The sequence below is a fragment of the Protopterus annectens genome, chromosome 3.part1 (genome assembly GCF_019279795.1).
Source record: "Protopterus annectens isolate FY-2018-M chromosome 3.part1, PAN1.0, whole genome shotgun sequence".
NCBI classification, from domain to species: Eukaryota; Metazoa; Chordata; order Ceratodontiformes; family Protopteridae; genus Protopterus; species Protopterus annectens.
The window spans coordinates 178,275,070-178,302,939 of record NC_056732.1 but is presented as its reverse complement, the minus strand read 5'-3'; the positions used below and the strand labels follow the sequence as shown (position 1 = coordinate 178,302,939).

Below are 27,870 nucleotides of genomic sequence, written 5' to 3'. Positions count from 1 at the left end.
TCAGACACAGCTGCAGAAGATCCCTCAGATTTCTTGCAGGGTCAGAGCATTATCAATTCTCAGCATTGCCTTTTGGCTTTTCTACTGCGCCCAGAGTATTCACGAAATGCCTGGCATCAGTAATTGCGCACTGCAGACTTCAGGGGATACAAATATACCCTTATCTGGACGATTGCCTTATACAAGCGGACAGCAAGCAAGCCTTGATAAGAAACTTGAACTATGTCATTCACTTACTACAGGCTTTGGGATACACAGTCAACATTCAAAAATCAAGACTACTGCCATCCCAGCAAATAATTTTTCTAGGAGCCAAACTGGACACAAACTCACAAATGGCTTTCCTCACAGAAGAAAAACAAGATCAGTTACCACATTACTTCAAAAGCCTAGCAAAGCACACCCAGATGACTGCAAGGAAAATCCTGCAGGCCCTGGGTTTCATGGCATCTTGCATTCTTCTGATTCCACTGGCAAGACTACACATGAGAAAACTACAATGGTACCTAAAAAGTTTATGGTCTCAACACAGCCACAACTTAGAAGCAATTATTCCACTCATTCCATGTCTACAAAAGGAATTTTTGTGGTGGGCACAAGCAAGCAAGCTAAACCAAGGCATGTCCTTCAACAAACCTCAAACAAACCAAACCATTACAACAGACGCCTCAGATCATGGATGGGGGGCGCACATGGAGGACAGATGCATTCAAGGGCGATGGGCACCGCGGGAAGTGCATCTACACATCAATCAAAAAGAGATGTTGGCAGTGATTCATGCAATCGAGGCCTTCGGAAAATTTCTTCAGCAAGGTCAACTGCTAATAAAGACAGACAACACACCACTGTTATGTGGTACATAAACAAACAGGGAGGCACTCATTCTTACCCCCTCTGCAGGCTAACAATGACTCTTTGGGAAAAGGCCCTGAAACTGAACATACAGTTGCAATCCCAGTTTGTTCAAGGCAAGGACAATGTTCTGGCGGACAGTCTAAGCAGAAACATCTTGGACCCGCATGAATGGATGTTGCATCCAGACATTTTTTCACAAATAACTCATGCATGGGGGAGGCCGGACATAGACCTCTTTGCCTCACACCTCAATCATCATCTGAAGAAGTTCTGCTCGAGGACACACCATCCTCAAGCCTGGAGAATGGATGCTCTCTCCTTCAGCTGGAACTCTCTAACAATCTATGCATTCCCACCTCTACCATTAATGACCAAGGTGTTACTGAAGATCAAAGCAGAACAACCGAAAGGCATTTTGATAGCTCCAGACTGGCCAAGACAGCACTGGTATCCATTACTAAGGAGCATAACTTGCACCAAGCCGTGGCCCCTGCCTCAATGGCCTCTGCTTCTGACTCAGCACAATTACAGGACGTTTCATCCCAACCTGCAGACATTACAGCTTGGAGGGTTCCATGACTTCTCCCCATATCTCTCTTTCCAAGAAAGTTCAAGAGCTCTTACTGGAAGAACGCAGACCTTCCACCAGAAAAACTTACTCAGCCAAATGGAAGAGATTCAACATCTGGAATGCCAGCAAGGGTCAGGATGCATCAGTAATGAGCATCCCACAGATACTAGAATACTTGGCAGAAATGCTACATAATGGCCTTTCATATTCTTCCATAAAAATACACGCTTCAGCAATTTCAGCAAAATACAACAGTGATCCACCTGTGTTTTCACATCCTTTGCTAAGACAGTTTCTAAGAGGGATTAAGAATATCAAACCTCCCAGAAAACCACCAGTGCCTGCATGGGACCTCAACTTCGTGTTGGAAAAATTAACTCTCCCTCCTTTTGAGCCAGCAGCATCTTCAGAATTGCAATTTCTCTCCTGGAAAACAGTTTTTCTGTTGGCAGTTACCTCAGCAAGAAGAGTCTCTGAGATACAGGCCCTCATGGCAGTACCTCCATTTCTCATTTTTCATCATTACAGAGTTTCTTTAAGAACCAATCCTTCATTCATGCCAAAAGTGATATTCAGGGTGTCTCTAAATCAAGCAATTCACCTGCCTACCTTCTTTCCCAATCCTCAAAATAAAGGAGAAAAGCCGCTGCACACTTTGGACATACATAGACAATTGCGCTACTACTTGGACAGAACAAAAGCTAACAGAAAGTCTGACCAACTATTTGTAGCTTACGCTGCTGGAGTACAAGGAAAGGCAATTTCCAAACAAACAATTTCAAAATGGAGTGGACACTGCATCAGATTCTGTTACTCTTTCCATGGAAAAGGTGTGCCAGCCAATATCAGGCCACACTCCACCAGAGCTATAGCCACCTCCACAGCCTTTCTAAGAGGGGTGGCTACAAAGGACATTCTAGAAGCTGCTACATGGAGCTCCGTGCATACATTTTCCAAACACTACAACCTGCCTTTATATTCCAGATCCCGAGCAGGCTTTGCATCGGCAGTCCTGCAGGGCATTTTAGCTGCACCATCTTTATCTTGGATCCTACCACCCCAGCTTGGCTATGGTATTCAACCCATATGTAAGGACTGCAGTTGCATTCTTGAAGGACATAGTACAGTTTTGTACCTACCATAAATGTAGATGTCCGATAGATATGCAACTGCAGTCAGGTTTTCCCTCCCTCCTACCCCTCTGTAAACTATCCTTTTTGGGTCCACTCCCCTTTTCCAAATTAGCTGGGGAAACCTGTTATGGTGCATCTGTTTATTACTGTTGTGCATGTCTGGAATTTTTTATCTAGTCTCTAATTTTAGCCTTCCTTGGAGGGCACCTGGGGCAAGAAACACTAAAGAAGATGGCGTCGACTGATGCTTTTATACCTCAGCCGCTATCACGTCGGGGAAGAGGCGACATCAGCCGACGCCGGACCCAGACTTTGGAATCCGGCCGTCCGAAGGGCTGCCTGAGGCAGGACAACCCATATGCAAGGACTGCAGTTGCATATCTATCGGACATCTACATTTATGGTAGGTACAAAACTGTACTTTTTCTACAGGTACAACCACCACGTTTTAGCAGAAATTGGCCTTCAAAACACTGGTCCTTTCCAGCCACGGACAAGCCCCAAAGAGGTAGATACAGGCGCACAAGGGGCAGAGGACAATCTCAAGGATCATATAGAGGCAGACAATGGCAAACTCCAGCACCAAGAGGTGGCGAAGACAGTGCACAACAGTACAGGAAACAAACCCAATGACTTTCCCCTTTGCATGCCAAGCAAGTCTCAGCTGGCAGCACCCTTGGGAGGAAGGCTGGCATTATTTTAAAAAAATTGGCATATTATCACAACAGACAAATGGATCCTGGACATTATAAACAGAGGCTACAGATTTCATTTTCACACTCTTCCAAAAATGAGAGGCATGCCGAATCTGCCACACAATCAAAGGGCAGAGGGTCAAATACAAATTTCAAAGCTCATGGACATGAAAGCTATTCAAGAGGTACCTACTCACGAACAAGGTCAAGGTTTTTATTCCAGACTATTCCTGGTACCAAGGAAGGGAACCGATTGGAGACCCATTTTGGACTTATCCATCCTAAACACATTTCTACTGCACTCAAAATTCAAGATGCTCACCTTACAGCAGCTTCTTCCCATGCTGGGCAAGGAGTCTTGGCTGGTAACATTGAACCTCAAGGAGGCATACCTGCATGTCCCAATCAGACAAAACTGCAGAAGATACCTCAGATTTCTTGCAGGTTCAATCCACTATCAATTCTCTGCATTTCCCTTTGGCTTATCTACTGCGCCCAGAGTATTCACGAAATGCCTGGCATCAGTAATTGCCTACTGCAGACTTCAAGGGATACAAATTTACCCTTATTTGGACGATTGCCTGATCCAAGCGGACAGCAAACACATACTTCTGGAACATCTGGCTTATGTAACACTGTTATTGAATTCTCTGGGATACACAGTCAACAAAGAGAAATCCAGGCTAACACCATCTCAGAAAATAATTTTCCTGGGTGCCAACTTGGACACAAACACCCAGATGGCCTATCTTACACCAGAAAAACAGGGGCAACTAACTCAGTATTTCAAAATACTAGCAAATTGTACCAGGCTAACTGCAAGGAAAATCCTGCAGGCTCTGGGCTTCATGGCATCTTGGATTCTTCTAATCCCATGTGCAAAGTTGCATATGAGGAAACTTCAATGGTAACTAAAAAACCTATGGTCTCAACACAGCCACAGTTTGGAAACAATAATACCACTAATCCATGTTTGCAAAAGGAATTTCTATGGTGGGCACATGCATGCCAAACAAACACAGGTCTACCATTCCGCAAGCCTCAAGCAAATCAAGTCATCACAACAGACGCCTCAGACTACGCCTGGGGGGCACACATGACAGACAGGTGCATTCAGGGCAAATGGTCCCAAAAGGAAAAGCACCTTCACATCAATCAAAAGGAAATGCTAGCAGTGATAAATGCAATTACAGCTTTCAAGGACCTCCTGCATCCAGGGCAATTATTGATAAGAACAGACAACACCACAGTAATGTGGTACATAAACAAGGAGGAACACATTCATACCCCCTGTGCAGGCTGGCCATGTCACTTTGGAACTTGGCTCTGGAATGGCAAATCTAACTTCAAGCGCAGTACCTGCCATGTTTGGAAAACACGCTGGCAGACAATCTAAGCAGAAATATGACAGACCCGCACGAGTGGAAGTTGCATCCTCAAGTGTTTACAAAGATAATCCAAGCGTGGGGATGGCCAGACATAGATCTTTGCCTCCCACAGGAATCATCAATTGACAAAATTCTGCTCAAGGACATTCCATCCAAAGGCCTGGAGAGTGGACGCCCTTTCTTTCAGTTGGGCAGCACGGACAGTTTACGCCTTCCCACCTTTGCCTCTTCTGCCCAAGGTGCTCTTGAAAGCAAGAGCAGACAGACCGAAGATGATACTGATCGCTCCAGACTGGCCAAGACAACACTGGTACCCACTCCTGAGGAGCCTAACACATTCTCCTCCCTGGACCCTACCTCTAATGCCTCTTCTACTGACTCAGCACAGCTACAAAACTCTTCACAGTCAGCTGAAAACACTCAGTCTGGCTGCATGGAAAATTTCTTAATACCATAACAGACCCTACTCTCCAAGGAGGTGCCAGGATGTCATTTTGGAGGCCAGAAGGCCATCTACTAGAAAGGCTTACTCCGCAAAATGGAAACTGTTTTGCTCTTGGAATGAGAAAAAAGGCCAGGATCCTAGAAAACTGAATTTACGTCCGATATTACAGTATCTAGCTGAGCTGTTGAACAGTGGACTTTCATTTTCCTCCATCAAAATGCATGCCTCAGCCATTTCTGCAGAATACAACACTGATCCACCCTTATTCTCCCACCCACTCTTAAGACAGTTCCTCAGAGGGGCTAAGAATATAAGACCGCCAAGGAAACAACCAATACCAGCCTGGGATCTTAATTACATTCTAGAAAAATTAACATTGCTTCCCTTTGAACCAGCTGCCTCATCAAATTTGCAATATTTGTCCTGGAAAACAGCTTTCCTTCTGGCCATTACCTCAGCTCGTAGGGTTTCGGAACTACAAGCCCTCATGGCTGTGCAGCCCTTTCTAATCTTCCATCAGGACAGAGTTTCCCTACAAACCAACCCGTCATTTATGCCTAAGGGTAGTATCCAGGGTAGCTTTAAATCATGCCATACACTTACCTACCTTTTACCCCAATCCTCAAAACAAAGGGGAAAGGCTGCTACATTCCTTAGACATCCATAGACAGCTACGTTACTATTTGGACAGAACAAAGCCTTTCAGGAAATCAGAACAACTCTTTGTGTCCTATGCTGTAGGAGCTCAAGGGAAGCCAATTTCCAAACAGACAATTTCAAAATGGATAGGCTACTGCATACGGTTTTGTTACTCCTTTCATGGTAAATCTGTACCTGCAGGCATCAGATCCCACTCCACAAGGGCCACAGCTACCTCTGCAGCCTTCCTCAGAGGAGTCCCTACCAAAGATATTTTGGAGGCAGCCAGTTGGAGTTCTGTGCATATCTTCACTAAACACTACCACCTTCCTTTATCCTGTGCGTAGCTTTGGGATTCTACCCATCTGTTATGACTGCAGCTGTATGCACGATGAACATAGTACAGTTTTGTACCTACCATAAATGTAGATGTTCGAGTGCTAATACAGCTGCAGTCCAGGTTTCCTTCCCTCCTTCCCCTCTGGGTACAGACCTAGTGGCTAACTCCTCATCTTACAACTTGATTGGGTTATCCTTCTATGGTGTATTTGCTTGCAACTACTGGTTTTTGATTATATTGCAATGCATGATTATATTTTTTATATATATATATATATATATATATATATATATATATATATATATATATATATACATGCATACATATATACATATATATATATATATATATATATATATATATATATATATATATATACACACATATATACATATATACATATGTACATATGTACATATGTATATATATATATATATATATATATATATATATATATATATATATATATATATATGTATATATATATTGCCTTCCTTCTGGGGGCACCTGACATCTGGGACAAGAAAGACTGAAGAAAATGGCGTCGGCTGTGTCTTATATACCCCTGTTGCACTGACGTCAGGAAAGAAAGCGACGACAACCGACGCCGGACCTAGACTTTGGAATTCGGCCGACCGAGGACCCGCCTGACGGCAGGAGAACCCATCTGTTATGACTGCAGCTGTATTAGCACTCGAACATCTACATTTATGGTAGGTACAAAACTGTACTTTCCCATCCCCCTCCTGAGAAAAGGCCTAGGCAGGATACAGACTATGATTCCTCTGACCAGGTTTCCATTTCCTCTTGATTCCCCTTCAGACCAGGGATACTGTCTTACCCCCCTATATGAGGACTCTGTTGCTGAAGAATCTATCCCTTCAGCCTCTCCTCCTGAGGATTACTTCTTTGGGGGAACTTTACATACCACGAGGGAGCCTTTCCATTTGGGAAAGTCAGGATTATTCAAAATCCAAGAAAAGGCTCAGGGACTTCCTTTTGTTGCCTCAGCACAGGCCCCTGGCTATTCCTCCTGTGTTAGATATTGTGGATGATGTGTTCTCTGAATCCAGCCTATCTCCTGATTCTTTGCCCCCTGCACCAGCCAAGCCAGATAGGTATTATAGAGTCCCTGACTCACACAAGTTTCTTTATAAAAACCCTTGTGCTGACCCAGAAACCATTTCCCATGGACCCAAAGGGGTTAAGGCTTCCATTGCAAAAAATCCAGTTCCCTCTGACAGAGATTCTAGAGCAGTGGATAGATGGGGGTAGAAAGTTGACACTTCTGTAACTTTAGCAATAAGGGCTTTAAATTGCCAGTTTCACATGCTTAAGTACCAACAATATTTAATGGCTCAGTTAAAACAGAAAATGCTTGTAAGCTCAGAAGCGCCTGACTATAAAGAAATGCAGGATTTATTGCATGCAGTTGAACAGGTGGGAAAACATACTCTGCAATGTGATTTTGATTCATTAGAGGCCTCTTGTAGAGCCGCAGTTACAGGTTCTGTGATTCGAAGACATGCTTGGTTAAAAGAACAGAGTTTACCTGATCATGTTATGGCAAAATTATTGGATGCTCCTTTACAGCATGATACCTTGTTTGGTGTTAAGGCAGAAGAGGTGTTAAAGAGAATGGTGGATAAAGCTAAATCTATGCAAACAGTCAAAGATTTCTTACAGGTACAGCCACCTCGATTTAGCAGAAATTGGCCTACAAAGAATTGGTCCTTTCCAGTGTCAGACAGGTCACAGACAAGCAGATACAGACGCCCAAGAGGCAGATCTCAACTCCAAGGCTCTAACAGACAATGAAAGTGGGGTACTTCTACCCCAAAAGAAGGTGAGGACAGGTCTCAGACTTACAGAAAACCGTCCCAATGACTTCCCCCTTCGTATGCCAAGCACTTCCCTTTTGGCAGCCCCCTTAGGGGGAAAACTAGCACTTTTTTCTCAAAATTGGCAAACAATCACCCAAGACAAATGGGTTCTGAATATTGTGTCTCAAGGTTACAGGTTCCACTTTCACACTTTACCAAGGCTAAAAGGAATGCCAAACCTGCCAGAAAATCAATGGGCAGAGGCTCAAAAACAAATTTCAGCCGTCAAGGACATGACAGCTATTCAAAAAGTACCACAGCAGGAACAAGGACAAGGATTTTACTCAAGATTCTTCCTGGTCCCCAGAAAGGACAAAGCCTGGAGACCCATACAAGACCTTTCAACTCAAAATACTTAACTGGATGTTCCGAAATACAAAATGTTGACACTTCAGCAGCATCTTCACATGCTGGGCAAGAAGGCTTGGCTTGTTACTTTGGACCTCAGAGGCATACCTGCATGTCCCTATCAGACAAGATTGCAGAAGATACCTCAGATTCAAAGCTGGTACAACGCACTGCCAATTCTCTGCACTGCGCTTTGGCTTATCTACTGCGCCCACGGTCTTTACATAGTGCCTGGCACCAGTAATTGCATTCTGCAGACAAAAAGGAATTCAAATATATCCATACCTGGACGACTGTCTCATTCAAGTAGAGAGAAAGGACACTCACTCAAAGCATCTGGTGTTGTTAAAAAGGTTGCTACTTTCTCTTCTACACACAAGTGAAAAGAAAGTTAAACTATTGCCCTCACAACTGATAATATTCCTGGGTGGTGCTAAATTAAATACCCCAGCCCATTACTTATCTCGCCAACAACACAAGGACAACTGACTCATTTTCAGTTACTGGCAAAAAAGTCCCATCTCCCTGCAAGAAAAATTCTGCAGGCCCTGGGATTCATGGCATCCTGCATACTTCTAATACCATATGCCAGACTGCATATGAGGAAATTACAATGGTACCTAAAAAGTGTTTGGACTCAACACTCTCACAGTTTAGAAGCAGTAATGCCTACAACAGAAGTTTCGATGGTGGGCACAGGCATGTCACCTCAACAAGGGTCAGCCTTTCACTCTACTCACAGCCAGACAGACTCTTAACAGATGCCTGGATTACGCCTGGGGAGCACACATGGCAGGAAAATGTATTCAGGGCAAGTGGACCACAGACCAAATACATCTTCACATCAATCAAAAAGAGATGTTGGCTGTTCAAAATGCCCTAACAGCTTTCAAGGACAGACAACACCACAGTAATGTGGTACTTAAATAAGCAAGGGGGCACTCATTCTTATCCCCTATGCAGGCAAGCCATGACCTTGTGAGAACACAGCTCTAACTTAAGTGCATCTGCAAGCACAATTCCTGCCAGGAAAGAAAAACTCTCTGGCAGACGATCCAAGCAGAAATATCATGGATCCTCACGAATGGAAATTGAATCCACAAATCTTCAGCATGGTAATAAAAAAAATGGGATGCCAGACAGATCTTTTTGCCTCCCCACTGAGTTGCCAACTACAAAAATTCTGCACAAGGACTTACCACACACAAGCATGGAAAGTGGATGCTCTTTCATTCAGCTGGAAAAGCCTAAAAGTTTATGCCTTCCCACCTCTGCCTCTCCTTTCAAAGGTACTCTTAAAAGCCAGACAAGAAAAAACACAGATTATCCTGATTGCTCCCGACTGGCCACGCCAGCACTGGTACCCAATCTTAAAGAACTTAGCTCAAGGCCCACCATGGATTTTGCCTCGAATTTAACACCTTCTGACTCAACAAGACAATCAGATCCTGCACGGCCAGCTCAAAACCCTAAACCTGGCTGCATGGCAGATTCATTAGTCAAACAAGCAACACCTCTCTCTAAAGCTGTTATGGATGTAATTTTGGAGGCCAGGAGGCCTAGCACCAGGAAATCTTACTCAGAAAAATGGAAGAGATTCTGTGCCTGGAACAAGGCTCAAAGCCTTGACCCTCTTGTCCCAAACATTCCTCAGATTTTATAATACTTAACTGAGATGCTGGACAAAGGCCTAGTCTTCTCATCAATTAAGATCCACGCCTCTGCCATTTCAGCACATTAGAACACGGTTCCTCCTTTATTCTCTCATCCCTTGCTAAAACAGTACCTCAGAAGGGCTAAAAACATAAGACCGCCCCGGTGAGCACCAACACCAACTTGGGACCTCAATTTTGTTTTGGAAAAACTGACCCTGCCACCTTTTGAGCCAGCCAATACAGCTGATCTAAATTTTTTATCATAGAAAACAGCTCTGCTCCTGGCAGTAACCTCAGCACGGAGAGTCTTAGTGCTACAGGCATTAATGGCAGTGGAACTTTTTATAATTTTTCATCAGGACAGGGTTTCTTTAAGAACAAACCCTACCTTTATGGCAAAGGTGGTATCTAGTGTGGCTCTTAACCAAACCATCCATTTGCCAACTTTTTATCCAAACCCCCAGAATAAAGGGGAGAAACTTCTGCACTCTTTGGACATGCACAGGCAACTACGCTTTGGACAAAACAAAAGTTTTCAGGCAAACTGAGCAACTGTTTGTAGCATATGCTGCAAGATCACAGGGCAAGACTATCTCAAAGCAGACTATCTCCAAATGGATAGGACACTGTATTCGTTACTGCTACACACAGCATGGAAAATCAGTCCCTAATAACATTAGGCCACATTCTACCAGAGCAACAGCCACTTCAACAGCCTTTTCTCAGAGGAGTACCAACCAAGGACATTTTGGAGGCTGCAACTTGGAGTTTAGTGCACACCTTTACCAAGCATTACCACTTGCCTCTTTACTCTAAATCCAGAGCAGGATTTGCCAATGCAGTTCTGCAGAGCCTCATAGCCACTCCTAACTCTTTATAAACCAGCCACCCAACCTTAGCTTTGGGATTCTACCCAAGTGTTATGACTGCAGCAGTGTAACACGATGAACATAGTACAGTTTTGTACCTACCATAAATGTAGATGTTCGAGTGTTCACACTGCTGCAGTCCAGGTTACCCTCCCTCCATCCCCTCTGTCCTAGCTGGACTTAGCTATACCTTTCTATCCTACACAACCTTTGTGGTGTATTTACTTGTAACTGAAGGTATTGTTTTTATTTTTTATATATGTTTTATTAGCAATATGTATTGCCTACCTACTGGGGGCACCTGACATCTGGGGCAAGAAAAACTGAAGAAAATGGCGTTGGATACATCGTATATACCCCTGGCGCACTGACATCAGGGAAGAAGCGACAGCAACTGATGCCGGACCAAGACTTTGGAATTCTGGCTGACTGCGGGACCGCCTGATGGCAGGATAACCCAAGTGTAATGACTGTAGCAGTGTGAACACTCTAACATCTACATTTATGGTAGGTACAAAACTGTACTTTTCCCTGATTGGGGAGGGGGGCTTTTTCAAGGAAGAACAAACCAAGGCACATGGACCGAACAGGAGACACATCTGCAGATCAATATCCTGGAGATGAGATCAGTACTTCTGGCATTGCAGTACTTCCAGGACTCTTCCTCTGGAACAGTTGCGATTCAGATGGACAACATGTCGGTGGTGTGGTACCTGAAAAAATGAGGGGGAACCAGGTCCTATCCCCTTTGTCGCGAGGCCCTAAGAGTATGGCAGTGGGCTACATCCACCCAGCGACTTTCTGTTAGTGCTGCAGATCCCGGGGAAATCTAACATGCTAGAGGACAAACTGAGCAGGGCAATTTTGTTGCCTCATCAGTGGTTCCTCAAGAAAGAGATAGCGGAGAGAATATTCCGCAGGTGGTGCCAGCCTTGCTGTGACCTTTTTTTCTAACCACATGAACACAAAATGCAGAAGCTACTTGCCCTGGTTCCCCCTCCAGGAGAAGCCCCAAGGGACGCACTTCTATGCGATTGGCCTCTGGGTCTCCTCTATGCTTTCCCACCAATTCCTTTGATACCCAAAGTATTGCAGAAAGCAAAAGCCTTGGGAAGGGACCATCATTCTAATAGCCCCTCATTGGCCTCGGCAGATTTGTTTTCCCTTCCTTTGACTTCATCTATTGGAAGAGCCTTGGATTCTGGACCCTGTTCCAGACCTTCTCACGCATTCTTAGGGAGCTCTTCATCCCTCTCTTCATTCCCTGAAATTGAGAGCTTGGCTGCTCCAGTTCCCAACATAGCCAGGTTCCGTAACCTGTCAAACAAAACGCAACATATAGTGATATCTTCTAATAAGTCATCTACTAGGAAGCTAGACCTTAGCAAATGGAGATTTTTCGTATATGCTTCTGAAAGTAATAATGATCCCTTCCAAGCCCCTATTTCCTCCATATTAGAGTTTTTCAGTATGCTTTTTAATAAAGATGTGGCAGGAGCAATAGTTCGGGTACAACTTGCCGCTATCTCTAATTTTCACCTTGGCTTTGAAGGATTAAACATAATGTCACACAAACTATTCAAAGCCTTTCTCAAAGGAACATTTCATCTCTGACCACCTGTGAAATCTCCTTATACTGCATGGAATCTAAATTTTTTGCTTTCGCACCACCTTTCGAACCAGCTTCCTCATGAATTGAAATATTTATCATGGACGACTATCTTTTTAATAGCCATCACTTCTGCCCGTAGAGTGTCAGAGCTTCAGACCTTGTCTATAAAGCCGCCTCATTTGATTTTCCATGCTGACAGTGTCCCTGCAAACACATCCGTCATTTCTACCCAAAGTTTGTACTTAAGCTATCCTTAACCAGATCATAGATTTGCCGGTGTTCTTTCCCAAACACATCAACAACTTAGAGTATATGCTGCACAAGCTTGATGTTCATAGACGGCTTAGATTTTACCTCAGTAGAACGAGAGTTCAGAAAATCAGAACAGCTTTTCATTTCCTTTTCAGATTCCAGAAAAGGTATGCCAGTGGCAAAAACAACACTGTCTAAATAGTTATCTGATTGTATCACGTTTACTTATTCAGCTGCTAATCTACCTGTGCATCACAAAATTAAGGCTCATTCTACCAGAGCAGTGTCAACATCTTCTGGCTTTTCTGACAGGCTTACTATAGACAACATTTGAGTAGCAGCCACTTGGTCAAGACCTCATACCTTTATCACTCATTACAAAGTTGACAAGGTCTGCAGGGACAGGGCTTCCTTTGGATCTACAGTCCTGAAAAACATACTCCCGTGATCCACCTGAGAAAGATGGTGCTTGGGACGCTACTCATCTGTAAGAATGAATGGCGAGATTAGAACAACCTCACGTAAAGAAGATGTTCTTTGTGTTTCACTGTTGCAGCCCATTACATTTGGGTTATCTGCTTGCAGGTAGCCCTCAGTCGGCCTGATTATCAGTCTTGGGTTCTGCATCATTTGCTGTCTCATCTTCCATGACGTCAGGTAGTCAGGGGTATAAAGCATGCAGCCGACGCCATTACATCAGTCTTTCTTGTCGTGCGGTGCCCGAAGCCGAAGCAGTTCGCAAGTGCTGGTTGGCCGACTCCTGAAATTTTCGTTTGAGTTTCAGATCCGAAGTCTTCAAAAAGCTAAGCACCCAGTTGAGGATCCTTTTTCTTGCTCTAAACCGATGTCAGTAAAAGTTAACATTTGTATTTCTTGTGGAAAGCAAATACCTCAAGGATTTTCATTCGTACTGCATTCCTTGCTTAGGCCCAAACCACGACGTCCCTCGCTGTCTGTTTTGTGCCTTATTCAATCCTTGAGATATTAGTCTGTTCATTTTCGCATCTAACTATTTTGGTACTCTGTTCGATTATTCAAAAATGGCTTCGGTAAGCCACCCGACTACCTACATTCTGAAAAAACATAAAGATAAAGACAGAGACAGACTGCATAGGTCCAAAGCTGCCGACGACGCTTTTTAAGCTAGTCACCAAATCGCCGGTACTAAGTGAGGTGCTTTCGTAGCCCCTGACACCCGCTGCTTAAGATTTGCAGGCCTCTACTGAGATCCATTTCGGAGTCCGGTATGCCGCGAGATGCTTCTTCGACTATTGAACCCGCGGATGTATCCACCTTGGATGGGTCTGGAGCCACTGTGCAGGCACCGGCTTCTGAGGGTATATTCAGGCCTACTGACTTGCATATCAAACCAACGCCATCTTCTTCAAGGCCTAAATGTAGATCCACGCCTAGAAAACTGACGCCCAAACCACATGGTCAGGCCCCTATGCCTAAAAAACAAATGATATGATAAGAATGGCTGAAGACCTTATTATTCTAATCGGGGGAAGCCATCCTTTTCCCCTCTAAGAGACCTAGAACGGATTTTCCTTCTGATTCTTCTGATCAGTATTCTGAATTTTCTGTTTCTTCTGGTGACCAGGATTTGCCATTATCTGCCTATGAGGATTCTGATGCAGAGGACTCCATTCCCTCTTGCTTTCCCTCCAGAAGATTTCTCTTTTGGTGAAACTTTGCATACTCTTAGAGCATTTCAGAGAACTGACCATGCATGAAGCCTGTTCTGAAGCACTGACTTCAAAAAGAGGCTTAGGGAATTCTTATTCCTACCTCAACACAGGCCTTTAGCTGTCCCTCGTGCACTGGACATTGTAGATAATGCCTTCTTGGAATCTAGCTTGGCCCCAAACACTTACCTCCGGCTTCCAGGAAACCTGACTGGTATTAGAGTACCTGACTCTCATACATTCCTCTTTAAGAATCCTACTGGGGATCCATAGACCATTTCACAGGGACCGAAAGGCATTAAGGCTACTACTGCCAAAAACCCTACCATCTCTGATAGAGATTCCGGGGACCTGGACAGATATGGGGTAAGAAGGTATACACTTCTGCTACTTTGGCCTTAGGGCCTTAAACTGCCAGTTTCATATGTTAAAGTATCAGCAGCATATTATTGGATTACTTAAACAGAAAATGATGTTGATTCCTGACTGTGCTGAAAATAATTACAGGATTTAATGCATTCTGTTGAACAAGTTGGTAAACATACTTTGCAGTGTGGTTTTGATTCCTTAGAGACATCTTGCAGGGCTGCTGTCACTGGGTCTGTACTTAGAAGGCATGCTTGGCTTAAGGAGCAAACTTTGCCAGATCATGTTAAAGCTGAATTACTGGATGCTCCCTTAAAACAAGACTGCCTGTTTGGCAACAAAGCAGTAGTAGTACTTCAAAAGATGGAGGAAGAAGCTAAATCTGTGCAAACTGTTAAAGATTTCCTGCAGGTACAACCTCCCAGATTTAGTAGGCACTGGCCTTCTAAGAAGTGGTCCTTTCCTGTCTCTTCCAGGCTGTCTCAGTCCAAACCCAGGACCCAGCAGACCACCCAGGCTTCAGTCTCAAGGAAATCACAGGCCTAAGCAGTGGGGGGCTTCCACTTCCAAAACTGGAAGTGGTAAGACACCCCCCTATAGTAAGCTGTCACAATGACTTAACCTTAAACCTTTCAAGCCCTGATCAACTGACCCTTCCTTTAGGGGGAAAGATCGCCCTGCATGCAAAAAACTGGGAACTCATTACTCAAAACAAATGTGTTCTAAATATAGTTTCCCAAGGATACAGATTCCACTTCCACTCGTTACCAACCCCACACGGTTGGCCAGACCTACCCCCAAATTAGAGGGAAGAGGCTCAACAGCAGGTTCTCAATCTTCTAAGTATCAGGGCTATTCAACCTGTCCCAGAAGGGGAATGTGGACAAGGTTTTTACTCAAGATTTTTCCTTGTACCCAGAAAAGACCAATCCTGGCGTTCTATCCTGGACCTGTCTATCCTAAACACCTTTTTGGTAATCCTAAAATTCAAAATGCTAACTCTTCATCAGCTGCTTCCCATGCTAGGCAAAAATGCCTGGTTGGCAACATTGGCTTTAAAGGAAGCCTACCTGTGCACATCCCAATAAGGGAATCTTGCAGAAAATACCTACGCTTCAGAGCAGGCTACATGCATGGTCAGTTCTCTGAACTGCCCTTTGGCTTATCTCCTGCACCCAGGGTATTCATAAAGTGCCTAGCTCCAGTCATTGCATTCTGCAAGCAAAGAAATATTCAAATATACCCATACCTGGACGATTGTCTAATTCAGGCAGAAATCCAGGACATACTATTAAATCATCTGGCATTTGTAAAGAAATTGCTAACCTCACTGGAGTACACCATAAACTAGAAGAAATCTCACCTAGTCCCCTGCCAACAAATTGTATTCCTGGGCGTACGCTTGAATACAACTTCCCAGATGGCCTATCTCACCAGAGAAACAAGTTTATTTGACAGCCTACTTGAAACTACTGGCCACGAAGACCCAGCTATCTACAAGGAAAATACTGCAAGCCCTTGGGTTCATGACCTCTTGCATTGTACTAATTCCATATGCAAGACTGCATATGAGGAAACTACAGTGGTATCTAAAAAGCCTATGGTGTCAACATTCTCAGGACCTGGTATCAATGATTCCCATCATTCCTTGTATAAAGACAGAGTTCCTTTGGTGGGCAGAGGCCTACCACCACAACAAGGGACTCCCATTCACTTTACCCCCTGCTGCCCAAACCATAACAGATGCATCAGACTATGCATGGGGGCTCACTTGGCAGGGCAGTGCATTCAGGACAAATGGAACCAGAGTCAAATCCACCTGCATATTAATCAGAAAGAAATGTTAGCTGTACAGAATTCTCTGACCGCCTTCAAGGACCACATTCTTCCAGGACAATTATTGGTAAAGACTGACAACACCACTGCTGTGTGGTACATAAATAAGCAAGGGGGTACCCACTCATACTCTCGCTGCAGACTAGCCATGGTGCTATGGAACACAGCCTTAAGCTGCCAAGTCCACCTACAAGCTCAATTCCTGCCAGGCAAGCGAAATACTTTGGCAGACGACCTAAGCAGAAATCTCATGGACCCACACGAGTGGAAACTGGAGCCAAAGATGTTCAGCTTTCTGAGAAACAAATGGGGGAGCCCAGAGATGGACCTGTTTGCCTCCCCTCAGAACTGCTAATTAGACAAATTCTGCACAAGGACTCCCCACAGACAAGCTTGGAAAGTGGATGCCCTGTCCTTTACCTGGGAAAGCCTCTCAGTTTGTCTTTCCCCCTCTGCCTCTCCTCTCGAAAGTTTTATTAAAGATCAAACAGGACAAACCTAGGACAATACTCTCTGCACCAGACTGGCCACGCCAAAACTGGTGCCCCCTCTTGCACAGTATGTCACTACAGGCACCATGGCACATGCCTCAGACTCCTTCCCCACTGTCCAGGCAGGAGGGCCAGATTCTGCACCCCCAGCTTCAAACACTGAACCTGGCAGTCTGACTAAGTACCTGAGTTCTCCTATACCATCCCTCAGCAAGCAAGTGCTGGATGTCATCCTGGAGGCAAGGAGGCCTAGTACTAGAAAATCCTATGCTGAAAAGTGGAAAAGATTCTGTTCCTGGAACCAGACTCTGGGGACGGGCACAACAGTGCCCAGTTTACCGCATATTCTTCAATACTTAACAGAGATGCTTCACATGGGCCTTTTCTTCTCTTCCATTAAAATTCATGCCTCAACCATTTCAGCACATTATAATACTGAGCCCACCCCTCTTCTCTCTCCCCCTACTGAAACAATTCCTCAGAGGGGCCAAAAATTTGAGACCACCCAGGAGAGCTCCTCCTCCTGCCTGGGACCTTAACTTTGTTATGGAAAAGCTCACTTTACCTCCTTTTGCGCCAGCTGCAGCTGCAGAGTTGAAATTCCTTTCCTTGAAAACAGCCTTCCTTCTAGCCATCACTTCAGCAAGGAGGGTGTCTGAATTACAGGCCCTCATGGCAGTGGAGCCTTTCATCATTCATGCGGACAGGGTGTCCCTCAGGACTAATCTTTCCTTTATGCCCAAGGTAGTATCCAGTGCTGCCCTTAATCAGTCCATTCATTTGCCAACCTTCTTTTCTAATCCACAGAACAAAGGGGAACTAATACTGTACTCCTTGGACGTGCACAGACAACTTAGATTTTACTGGGACAGGACCAAACCTCTCAGGAAATCTGAACAGCTGCTTAGTTGCCTTTGCTGCAGGGGCAGAGGGGAAGGCCATTTCAAAGCAAACTATTTCTAAGTGGATAGGCCTTTGCATTCTTTTCTGCTATAAACACCATGGAAAACCTGGCCCACAGGGGATAAGACCCCTTTTCACCAAGGCTGCATCTACTTCTACAGCCTTTCTCAGAGGTGTTCCTGCCAGGGACATCCTAGAAGCTGCTACCTGTAGTTCTGTACATACCTTCTCCAAGCATTGCCACTTGCCAATTTTTTCTAAATCCAGAGTTGGTTTTGCCACTGCAGTCTTTCATGGCCTAATTGCTGGTCCTAATGCTCAGTAATTGCCCCCTCCCTTCCTTAGCTTTGGGAATCTACCCAAATGTGATGACTGCAACAGTGAAACACGAGGAACATAGTACAGTTGTGTACACTTAACATAAATGTAGATGTTCGAGTGTATTCACTGTTGCAGTCCTGGTTAACCTCCTTCCAGCTCCCCCTGAATTCTGTTGGCTATACCTCTCTTCTTGTCTACTATACTTAAGCTTTCTGGTGTATTTCTTTTTTGTTGGAGGTGTAACCTTGCATATAATTGCTTCCCATTATGGGGGCACCTGACATCTGGGGCAAGAAAAACTGATGTAATGGCATCTGCTGCATGCTTTATACCCTTGATTACTTGACGTCATGGAAGATGAGACAGCAACCAATGCAGGAACCCAAGACTTTGATAATCAGGCCAACTGAGGGTTACCTGCAAGCAGATAACCCAAATGTAATGACTGCAGCAGTGAATACACTCTCTAAGTTCTATATTTATGGTAAGTGTACACAACTGTACTTGATGTACACACCATAACATTCCATAAGTGTTGTTCATCTCGCCTTCATTCTTATTTCCCACTCTCCTACCCCCTCCAGGGTTTTTTGAGGACCGAGATACTAGCTTATCCTGGTTGCTCAATCTTTCTATGGTTTTTCTCTTAGAGTGATAGAATGGCACATGGTATTAGACGCAGCAAACAAGATCTGAGGTCACTCAAGGTGCATCATGGGATAGGGACCTGTACTTGAACTATCTGAAGACCTTGAGCTTTGTAGAAGGTCGACTCTGAGGCGAGGATCGGCTCCGAACCAATCTCAAAGAATGAAGGCGAGATGACAAACTCACATGGAACATATTATGGTGAGTACATAACTTCTTTATCTTGTCTATATGCCATGCGAGCGACGAATTTTCTCTGCAAAGTATGTGAGAAGTTGAACTTAAAAAAAGGGTAGGCTTTCCCTTCCTTTGATTCCAATGCAAGGAAATGAACACCTCGGACATTAGAGATGATAAACATGAAAACCCTGTGGCAGAATTTCATTCTGGAAATTTTTGTAGTAACTTTTTCATAAAGTGCAGACCAATTATCAGTTGTTGTTAGATTTGGTAAGCCATCAAAGATGTATTATTGTAGAAAGAGAGTCTTTGTCATGAAATGGAAGATTCTGAATCCTCAGGGCTTGAACACCAAATGTAATTGGAATTACACTGTATAGCTTGACTGTTTTAACAATTCCTTTTTTCACCCATATATTGTTTTATATGTTCAGATTTTCTTAAACTCATGGAAGGCCTTATTCTGACATGTCTGACAGCTATTAATAAAACACCTAGCTTTTTTCCTCAGAAGTTAGTACATAGACTGTGCTAAGATCTTTAAAGAAATGTGCATTTTTAACTTTCCTGTTGCATTTCAAAATGTTTGGTAAGATATTTTTGTATCTTTTAGCACTTGGATTGGATACTGAGCAACCAGATTATGATTTGGACTCTGAAGATGAGGTGTTCGTGACTAAGCTGAAAAAGAAAATTGAAATCTCCCATTTCCAGTTTGAAGAGATGATTGACCATCTTGAAAAAGGGTGTGGGCAGCAGGTACTAAAATGCAGCATACTATTATAAAATGATCTTCAGTAAAATTGTCTGACAAATGTGCATTATTTTCTTTCCAGCATTTGTAACTTAGTTTGTCAGATTGGATATGTTCTTGTATTTTTTTATTTACCAATCTGATTGAAATAAAAAATTAAAGTCTGCATCTGAGCTAGTGTCATGGGCTGTATTGGCAGGTGTCCAATTTTTATGTCCTTTTTAATATGAATTCATTTATTTTTCCCCAAAGCCCCTGTGTTCTGGGTCACGTGTAATTCACTGGCACCTATTCAGGCATCCTGTGGTGAATAGGACACCGTGCCTAGCTATTGAGCGCTCTAGCTTTTGTGTGCTACTTGCATATTTTGACTCTTGTTCTTGATACTAGTTGTAAAAAAAGTGTGTTTTAGATGTTTACTACATTAAAGCTGTCAAAAATGTTGACTGCCATCTCCCAAGCCAAAACGTGCATGGACATTGTATCTGTTACTTAGGGAAAGGGTGTAACACTGCTATACTGGTCATTTCAGCCATTCCTTCTGAAAATAGAAAAGGAAGAAATTGATAGCCTACCTCCTTATTTGAAAGGTGGTAATGATCGAGTGTATCCATTGTGGAACTAGAAGATGTCTCTATTGCACTTACAGGTCAGTGCTGGATCACACCATCATAGGTTCATAGGTAGGTACTAGGCTTTCTGCCCAAATGGCATTTATAAGCCTAGCTGGAATGTGTTGGCTTTCGCAGCCCCCTTAGTTTAGTTCCCTGTGCCTCTGTCCAGCAGAGCCATTGAAGTGATTCCTGGGGTAAACTTTCGGTTTCCCATCCACTCGTCAAGGTTTCTGTTGAAGAGGGTTAACGAGGAGCTCTGCCTAATGTAGATTGGAATCTTGTTCCAGAGCATGGGAAGTCTCTGGGACAGGAATTTATCCCTCCAGCATGTCCTATTTATTGTTGTAGTGAAGTTTAGATCCCTGGAACGTGTGGCTCGAGGGGATATGGTTTTCTTTAGGTGGAGCATGTCCATCAATTCTGGGTTGGACATGGCCTTGTATGTCAGGCAGAGATCACCTCTGAGTAGGCGGTATGCAACCGAGTACATCTGAAGTTTCTTCACTTGAGCTGCATAGGGCATCTGCTTAAGGCCAGTGATCCTCTTGGTGAGGAACTTCTGTGGTCTTTCCAGTTGTTGCAGGTGTCTTGTAAGGTACGTCCCAAATGGGGCATTGTACTCTATGATGGGTCTGATGAGTGATGCGTAGAGGGGCCCAATGACCTCTTCGATCTGGATGCAAACCCTTTTGTGATTAGGTGGGCCACATAGTAGGATTTTCTAACCACTTTGGCAATGTGATTATCAAAGTAGTAGAGGTTACTGTCTACTTGGGTTCCCAGATCCCTTATTACGTCTTCCGTATTTAGGGGGCTACCACCTATGTGGTAGTTTGTGGGTACTTTGTTTTTTCCAAAGGGGATGACTATGCACTTTTTGGCATTTAGCTCGAGTCAGTAAGCAAAGAAGACTGAGAACATGCAAGCACACTGGCTTGAGGTAGAGAGTAAGGGTATTAAGGCAGATTTTATATCTCCATGTGTTGTGTTGTGTTATGCTCTGTCCTTGACTAGAGTACTAATAGCTCAAGATTAGCACAGATGTTATGGCTCTGCAAGTAAAGAGGAACCCGTGTAAGATGCACCCTTAGCAATCTTTTTGGCAGTGTGTGTACTGATGTGGAAGAGCAGTTTATTTCTCACCTGATCAGATGGAGTATTGTACAGGAGTTGCCTTTTGCATAGGGAGCTTATTTACTAAGCTACAAATTGCAGTAAAGTACTGGAACACGAGTCTCCACTAGAAAAGAAAATCTTAAACTTTGCAGTACTATTTCCAGTACGTGAACTACTGGACTTTCAAACAGCCATTACAACTAAGAAATAATGTGTCTAAGTCGATAAATTTAACTCCAAGCTGTCAAATAAGATTCAGCAATTTATATGTGAAGCTTAAAATTAATTTTACAAAAAAAGTAGCTCCTGTGATGTCAATAGTCATTTACACTTGACTGATGGGTTTGGTTCTGAACATCGGAACAGACTCTGCTGGTATTAAAACTCGCGATCACTAAAAAGCTCTTGAGCTTAAGCCCTACCCACAATGCCTCTCTCCTAGTTACCTCAGATCCTATTTGTCGCATTCAGAGAGATATGCTTTCGCCAGAGCTCTCGAGCTAAGGTGGTTTATTTTTTTCTATCTATAACCGTTCCTAAAAAAATTTTCTTCACTATATATTTCTACTTGTTCCTATGTGATTTCTGCCCCCCCCCCTTTTTTTGTTAAGTCCGTAGAAGTGTATTCTTTTTACCATTGTTGGTAGTTCTCTTCTTCCATACAGCTATGTATTCTTCTACCATTGTTGGTAGGTTCTCCCTTCTCGATTAAAAAAAAGCCTTATTGTTTTGCTTACGTTCTGGTTCCTTTAAAGTTTTTGGTAGAAAAATCTTAAGACCTTCTGTTTTTTTAAGAGGTGCTAGAAATGTGGCCAGTGGATTCACCCTTTCTGTTCAACTTTTTTCTTCTGAAGAAATACCACACTCGCATTGTGTCTTAAGAATACATTAATTTTGAGACAGAGGCCTTCTCTGGTACTGACAGGGGAGTAAAGTGAAATGTCTCTTATCAGGCTTCTTTTGTTTCATAAAAATGAAGAGAATGGAAGCACTATGGTGCCACCTTCCTCCTCGGCAGTCTTTTAGATGACAGAACTTCGGTTTACTTAAGTTCCTCTGGACCGCCTACTTATAAGCATATTGCTGTGGTTCCAACAGCAGCTATGGACCTGATGGCCTTATCTGAATCTGCATCTTCAGCACCGAAGATCTTAGGTTCCAAATCAAGTACTGCTTCAGTTCCAACAGCGTCTATGGAACCAATAGCCTTATTGGTATCTGTATCGACACCAAAGGATCTTCAGTTTCAAATCAAATATTGCTTCGGTTCCAATAGCATCTTTGGAACTGAAAACCCTATTGGTGTCTGCAACTTTGGCAACAAAAGGATCTTTGATTCCGAAACAAATAATGTGAAGTTGTTAAATCTCGCCGTTTATTCTCACTGATGAGTTCGGAGCTGATCCTCTGCACCGACACGGCTGATAGCAAAGCTCAAGGTTTGCCAGTAGCTCGAGACCAAGCCCCTTATCCCGCAATGCACTGCTGGAATTACCTCAGATCTAGTTTGCCATGGCAAGAGAGATCTCGGTGATCCAGTCAGCTCGGACCATATTTTTTGCTAAATCGCAAGTTTAAAAATTTATTTCTCCCTCTTTTTGATATATTATTCTCTATTTAGTGTGTGTTTTTCTCGTTAAAATTCTATAGTTATACGCAGGTTAGATTGTAGTAGATAGTGCCCTGTGTTTGCTTAGATGTTCGTGTTTCACTGTTGTAGTCATTACACTTGGGTTTTCCTGCTGGCAGACGACCTGCAGTCGGCCCGAGTTCCAAAGTCTTGGTCCGGTGTCGGTTGCTGTCGCCTCTTCCCTGACGTCAGTGCGCCAGGGGTATAAAAGTTGCAACAGACGCCATTTTCTTCAGTCTTTCTTGCCGCGCGGTGCCAGAAGCAAAAGCAGTTCGCAAGTGCCAGTTGGCCAACTCCTGGGATTTTCAAAATTGAATTTCAGAACCGGTCTTCAATAAAACTATAAGTACCCCGTTGGGGAAACATTTTCTTGCTCCAGACCGATGTTAGTAAAAGTTAATAATTGTATTTCTTGTGGGAAGCAAATACCTCATAAGGACTTTTACTCTTACTGCATTCCTTGCCTAGGCCTTGACCACGACGTTAGTAGTTGTCTGTTTTGTGCTAGATTCAATAAACGCACTATTAAACGTCGGTTTGATTTTGCTTTACATTATTTTGGATGAAGATTTAATTACATAATGCCGTCGGAACAACCGACTGGAATGTATAAAAAATGCAAAGACAAAGAAAAAGACAGGCATCCGAGGTCCAAAACAGATGAAGCCTCTTCTAGGCCAGTCGCCGGTTCTCAGTGAGGCACTTTCGCAGCCCCTGACACCCGCTACCTCAGAGCCACAGGCCATAACAGACAGCCACATGGAGACACTGAGGCCTGTGGAAACTCAAGATGTTCATCGTGTTATCCTGTTGCAGTCATCACACTTGGGTTATCCTGTCGTCAGGCGGTCCCGCAGTCTGCTTGAGTTCCAAAGTCTTGGTCCGGCATCGGTTGCTGTCACTTCTTCCCTGAAGGCAGTGCGCCAGGGGGGTATACAAGAGGCATCCAACGCCATTTTCTCTAGTCTTTCTTGCCGCGCGGTGCCCGAAGCAGAAGCAGTTCGCAAGTGCCTGTCGGCTGACACCTGAGATATTCGAATCGAATTTCAGTCCAAAGTCTTCAAAGCTAAGTACCCCGTTGGGGAACCTTTTCTTGCCTCAGTCTGATGTCAGAAAAAGTTAATTGCATTTCTTATGGGAAGCAAATACCTCAAGGATTTTCATTCTTATTGTATACCTTGCCTAGGCCCAGACCACAATGTCACTGGTTGTCGGTTTTGTGCTAGGTTCATTAAGCGGAGCTATAAAGCGACGCTTTGATTTCGCTCGACACTACTTCGGTAGGAAATTTAATTATACTATGCCGTCGGAGCAACCGACTACCGGCGTGTATAAAAAACGCAAAGATAAAGATAGGCAGCCTAGATCCAAGCCAGACTCCGAAGCCTCTGCTGGGACGGTCTCCGGTTTTCAGTGAGGCGCCTACGCAGCCCCTGACGACCACTGAATTAGAACCCCAGACCGCTTCGGAATCTCAAGCAGAGAGTACTAGGCCGATGCAGCCATTTTCTTTAGGCCCTACCGACAACATTGCAGAAGGAGGAGCCGGTGCTGTGGAAACACCTTCGGTTTCAGAAGGTGTCTTTAGACCGACTACCCTCACCATAAAATCTTATGGTAAGCTTAAGACTCCTTTAAAACCTAAAACGACTGTACATCAGTCTCCAGTTCAAGGCTCCATGCCTAAGAAACAGATGCTTAAGATGGCTGAAGATTTGATTACTCTGATCAGGGGTTCCCAACCCCCCCCCCCAGACAAAAGGCCAAGACAAGAGGAGGATTATGCCTCCTCTGAGCAAGTTTCTATTTCTTCAGACTCCTCTGAGGAACATGATTACTCCTTCCCCCCTTATGAAGATTCTGATGCTGAAGATTCTATTCCCTCAGCATCTCCCCCTGAAGACTATTCCTTTGGGGAAACCTTACATACCATGAGGGAACATTTCCACTGGGAAGGTCAGGACTACTCCGACTCAAAGAAAAGGCTCCGAGAGTTTCTTTTACTTCCCCAGCACAGACCACTTGCTATCCCTCCAGTTTGACATTGTGGATGATGTTTACTTAGAATCTGGTCTAAATCCAGATTCTCTGCCACCTGCTCCAGCCAAACCAGACAGATGTTAGAGTGCCTGACTCTCACAAATTCCTTTACAAAAGCCGTGTTGCTGACCCAGAAACAATTTCCCCGGGTCCCAAAGGAGCTAAGGCTTCTATGGCTAAAAATCCTGTGCCCTCTGAAAGGGACTCCAGAGCACTAGATAGGTGGGGGAAGAAGGTTTACACCTCAGCTACTCTAGCTATGAGAGCACTATATTGTCAGTTTCACATGCTGAAATATCAGCAATTCTTAATGTCTCAATTAAAACAAAAGTTGAGCACACACTGTCAACAGTCTGAATTCAAGGAAATGCAGGATATGTTGCATGCAGCTGAACAGGTAGGCAAACATACTTTACAATGTGGATTTGATTCCTTGGAAGCCTCCTGTAGAGCAGCTGTTACTTGGTCTGTCATACGTAGGCATGCTTGGTTAAAGGAACAAACTCTGCCTGATCATGTAAAAGCAAAATTACTAGATGCACCTTTACAGCAGGATGTCTTATTTGGTGTCAAAGCAGAAGAGGTTTTAAAGAAAATGGAGGATAAGGCAAAGTCTATGCAGACAGTCAAAGATTTCTTACAGGTACAACCCCCTCGTTTCAGCAGAAATTGGCCAACGAAAAATTGGTCCTTTCCAGCTTCTGACAGACCACAGAGGGTTAAATACAGACGCCCTGGGGGCAGAGGTCAAGCACAAATCCCTTACAAACCTTGCCAATGGGGCACTGCAACACAGAAGGGAGGAGAAGACAGGCCCCAAACTACTAGAAGACAAACGCAATGACTTAAACCTCAAACTGCCAAGCAAAACTCTCTTGGCAGCTCCCTTGGGAGGAAAATTAGCACTTTTTGCAGACAACTGGTGCATCATTACAAAGGACAAATGGGTCCTAGACATTATCTCGCAAGGATACAGATTCCATTTCCACACCTTGCCAAGGATAAAAGGAATGCCAAACCTGCCACAAAATCAATGGGCAGAGGCACAAAAACAAATTGCAGCTCTCATGGACATGAGAGCCATTCAGCTGGTACCTACACAGGAGCAAGGCCAAGGATTTTATTCAAGGCTCTTTCTAGTCCCCAGAAAGGACATTGCATGGAGACCCATTCTGGACCTTTCAATTCTAAACACTTACTTGCAAGTACCCAAATTCAAGATGCTAACACTACAGCAGCTTCTTACCATGTTGGGCAAGAAGGCTTGGCTAGTAACGTTGGACCTCAAGGAGGCATAGCTACATGTCCCTATCAGACAAAATTGCAGAAGATACCTCCGTTTCATTGCAGGTTCAACCCTTTACCAATTCTCTGCACTGCCCTTTGGCTTATCTACTGCACCCAGGGTCTTCACAAAATGCTTGGCACCAGTAATTGCATACTGCAGACAGAGGAATTCAGATATACCCATACCTGGACGACTGCCTCATCCAAGCAGAAAGCAAGGACATTCTCTTACAACATCTGGCGTTTGTCAAACACCACCTAAGTTGCCTAGGGTACACAGTAAACGAAAAGAACAAAACTAGTGCCCTCACAGAACATGACCTTCCTGGGTGCCAGCTTGAATACAACGGCCCAGATGTCTTATCTCATGCCAGACAAGCAACTACAACTCACTCAGTACTTCAAAATAATGGCAACAAAGACCCAACTCCCTGCAAGAAAAATTCTGCAGGCCTTTGGATTCATGGCATCTTGCATACTACTAATACCATTTGCAAAACTGTATATGAGGAAATTACAATGGTACCTGAAAAGCGTATGGACTCAACACAGCCACAGCTTGGAAACAATGATTCCTCTCATTCCCTGCCTTCAAAACAAGTTTCTGTGGTGGTCACAGGCATGTCACCTCAACAAGGGTCAGCCTTTCACCTTACCCCCAGCCAGGCAAACTATGACAACAGATGCATCGTACTATTCCTGGGGGGCACACATGGCAGGACAGTGTGTTCAAGGCAAATGGACTTCAGATCAAAGATATCTGCACATCAATCAAAAAGAAATGCTAGCTGTACAAAATGCTCTGACGGCCTTCAAGGACCTTTTACATCCAGGACAACTTATAATAAGGACAGACAATGCAACAGTAATGTGGTACATAAACAAGCAAGGGGGTACACACTCCTACCATCTATGCAGGCAAGCAATGACCTTGTGGAACACAGCACTGACTTACCAAGTTCAATTACAAGCACAATTCCTGCTAGGAAGAAAGAACACATTGGCAGACGACTTAAGCAGGAACATCATGGATCCCCATGAGTGGAAACTGGATCCACAAGTATTTGCAATGATAACTCAAAAAATGGGGGCGCCCAGACATAGACCTGTTTGCCAACCCCAAAAACAATCGGCTACCAAACTTTTGCACAAGGACATTCCACCATCAAGCTTGGAAAATGGACTCACTGTCTGTTGGAAAATGTTGACAGTATATGCCTTCCCTCCTCTGCCTCTTCTAACAAAAGTGCTGCTGAAAGTCAGAATGGAGAGACCACAGATGATACTCATTGCCCCAGACTGGCCACGCCA

The 27,870-nt window shown here is 44.0% G+C and overlaps 1 protein-coding gene across 4 annotated transcripts in view; it reads left to right on the top strand.

The window, feature by feature from the left end:
* The window catches only part of EPC1 (enhancer of polycomb homolog 1), a 1,950,735-nt gene that overhangs the window by 833,183 nt on the left and 1,089,682 nt on the right, over window positions 1-27,870 (top strand). For all 4 annotated transcript variants that reach the window (XM_044066705.1, XM_044066704.1, XM_044066707.1 and 1 more), the window contains exon 3: window positions 19,732-19,877. In XM_044066705.1, the coding sequence (XP_043922640.1) occupies window positions 19,732-19,877 (146 nt within the window). The remainder of the gene's footprint in view (window positions 1-19,731; window positions 19,878-27,870) is intronic.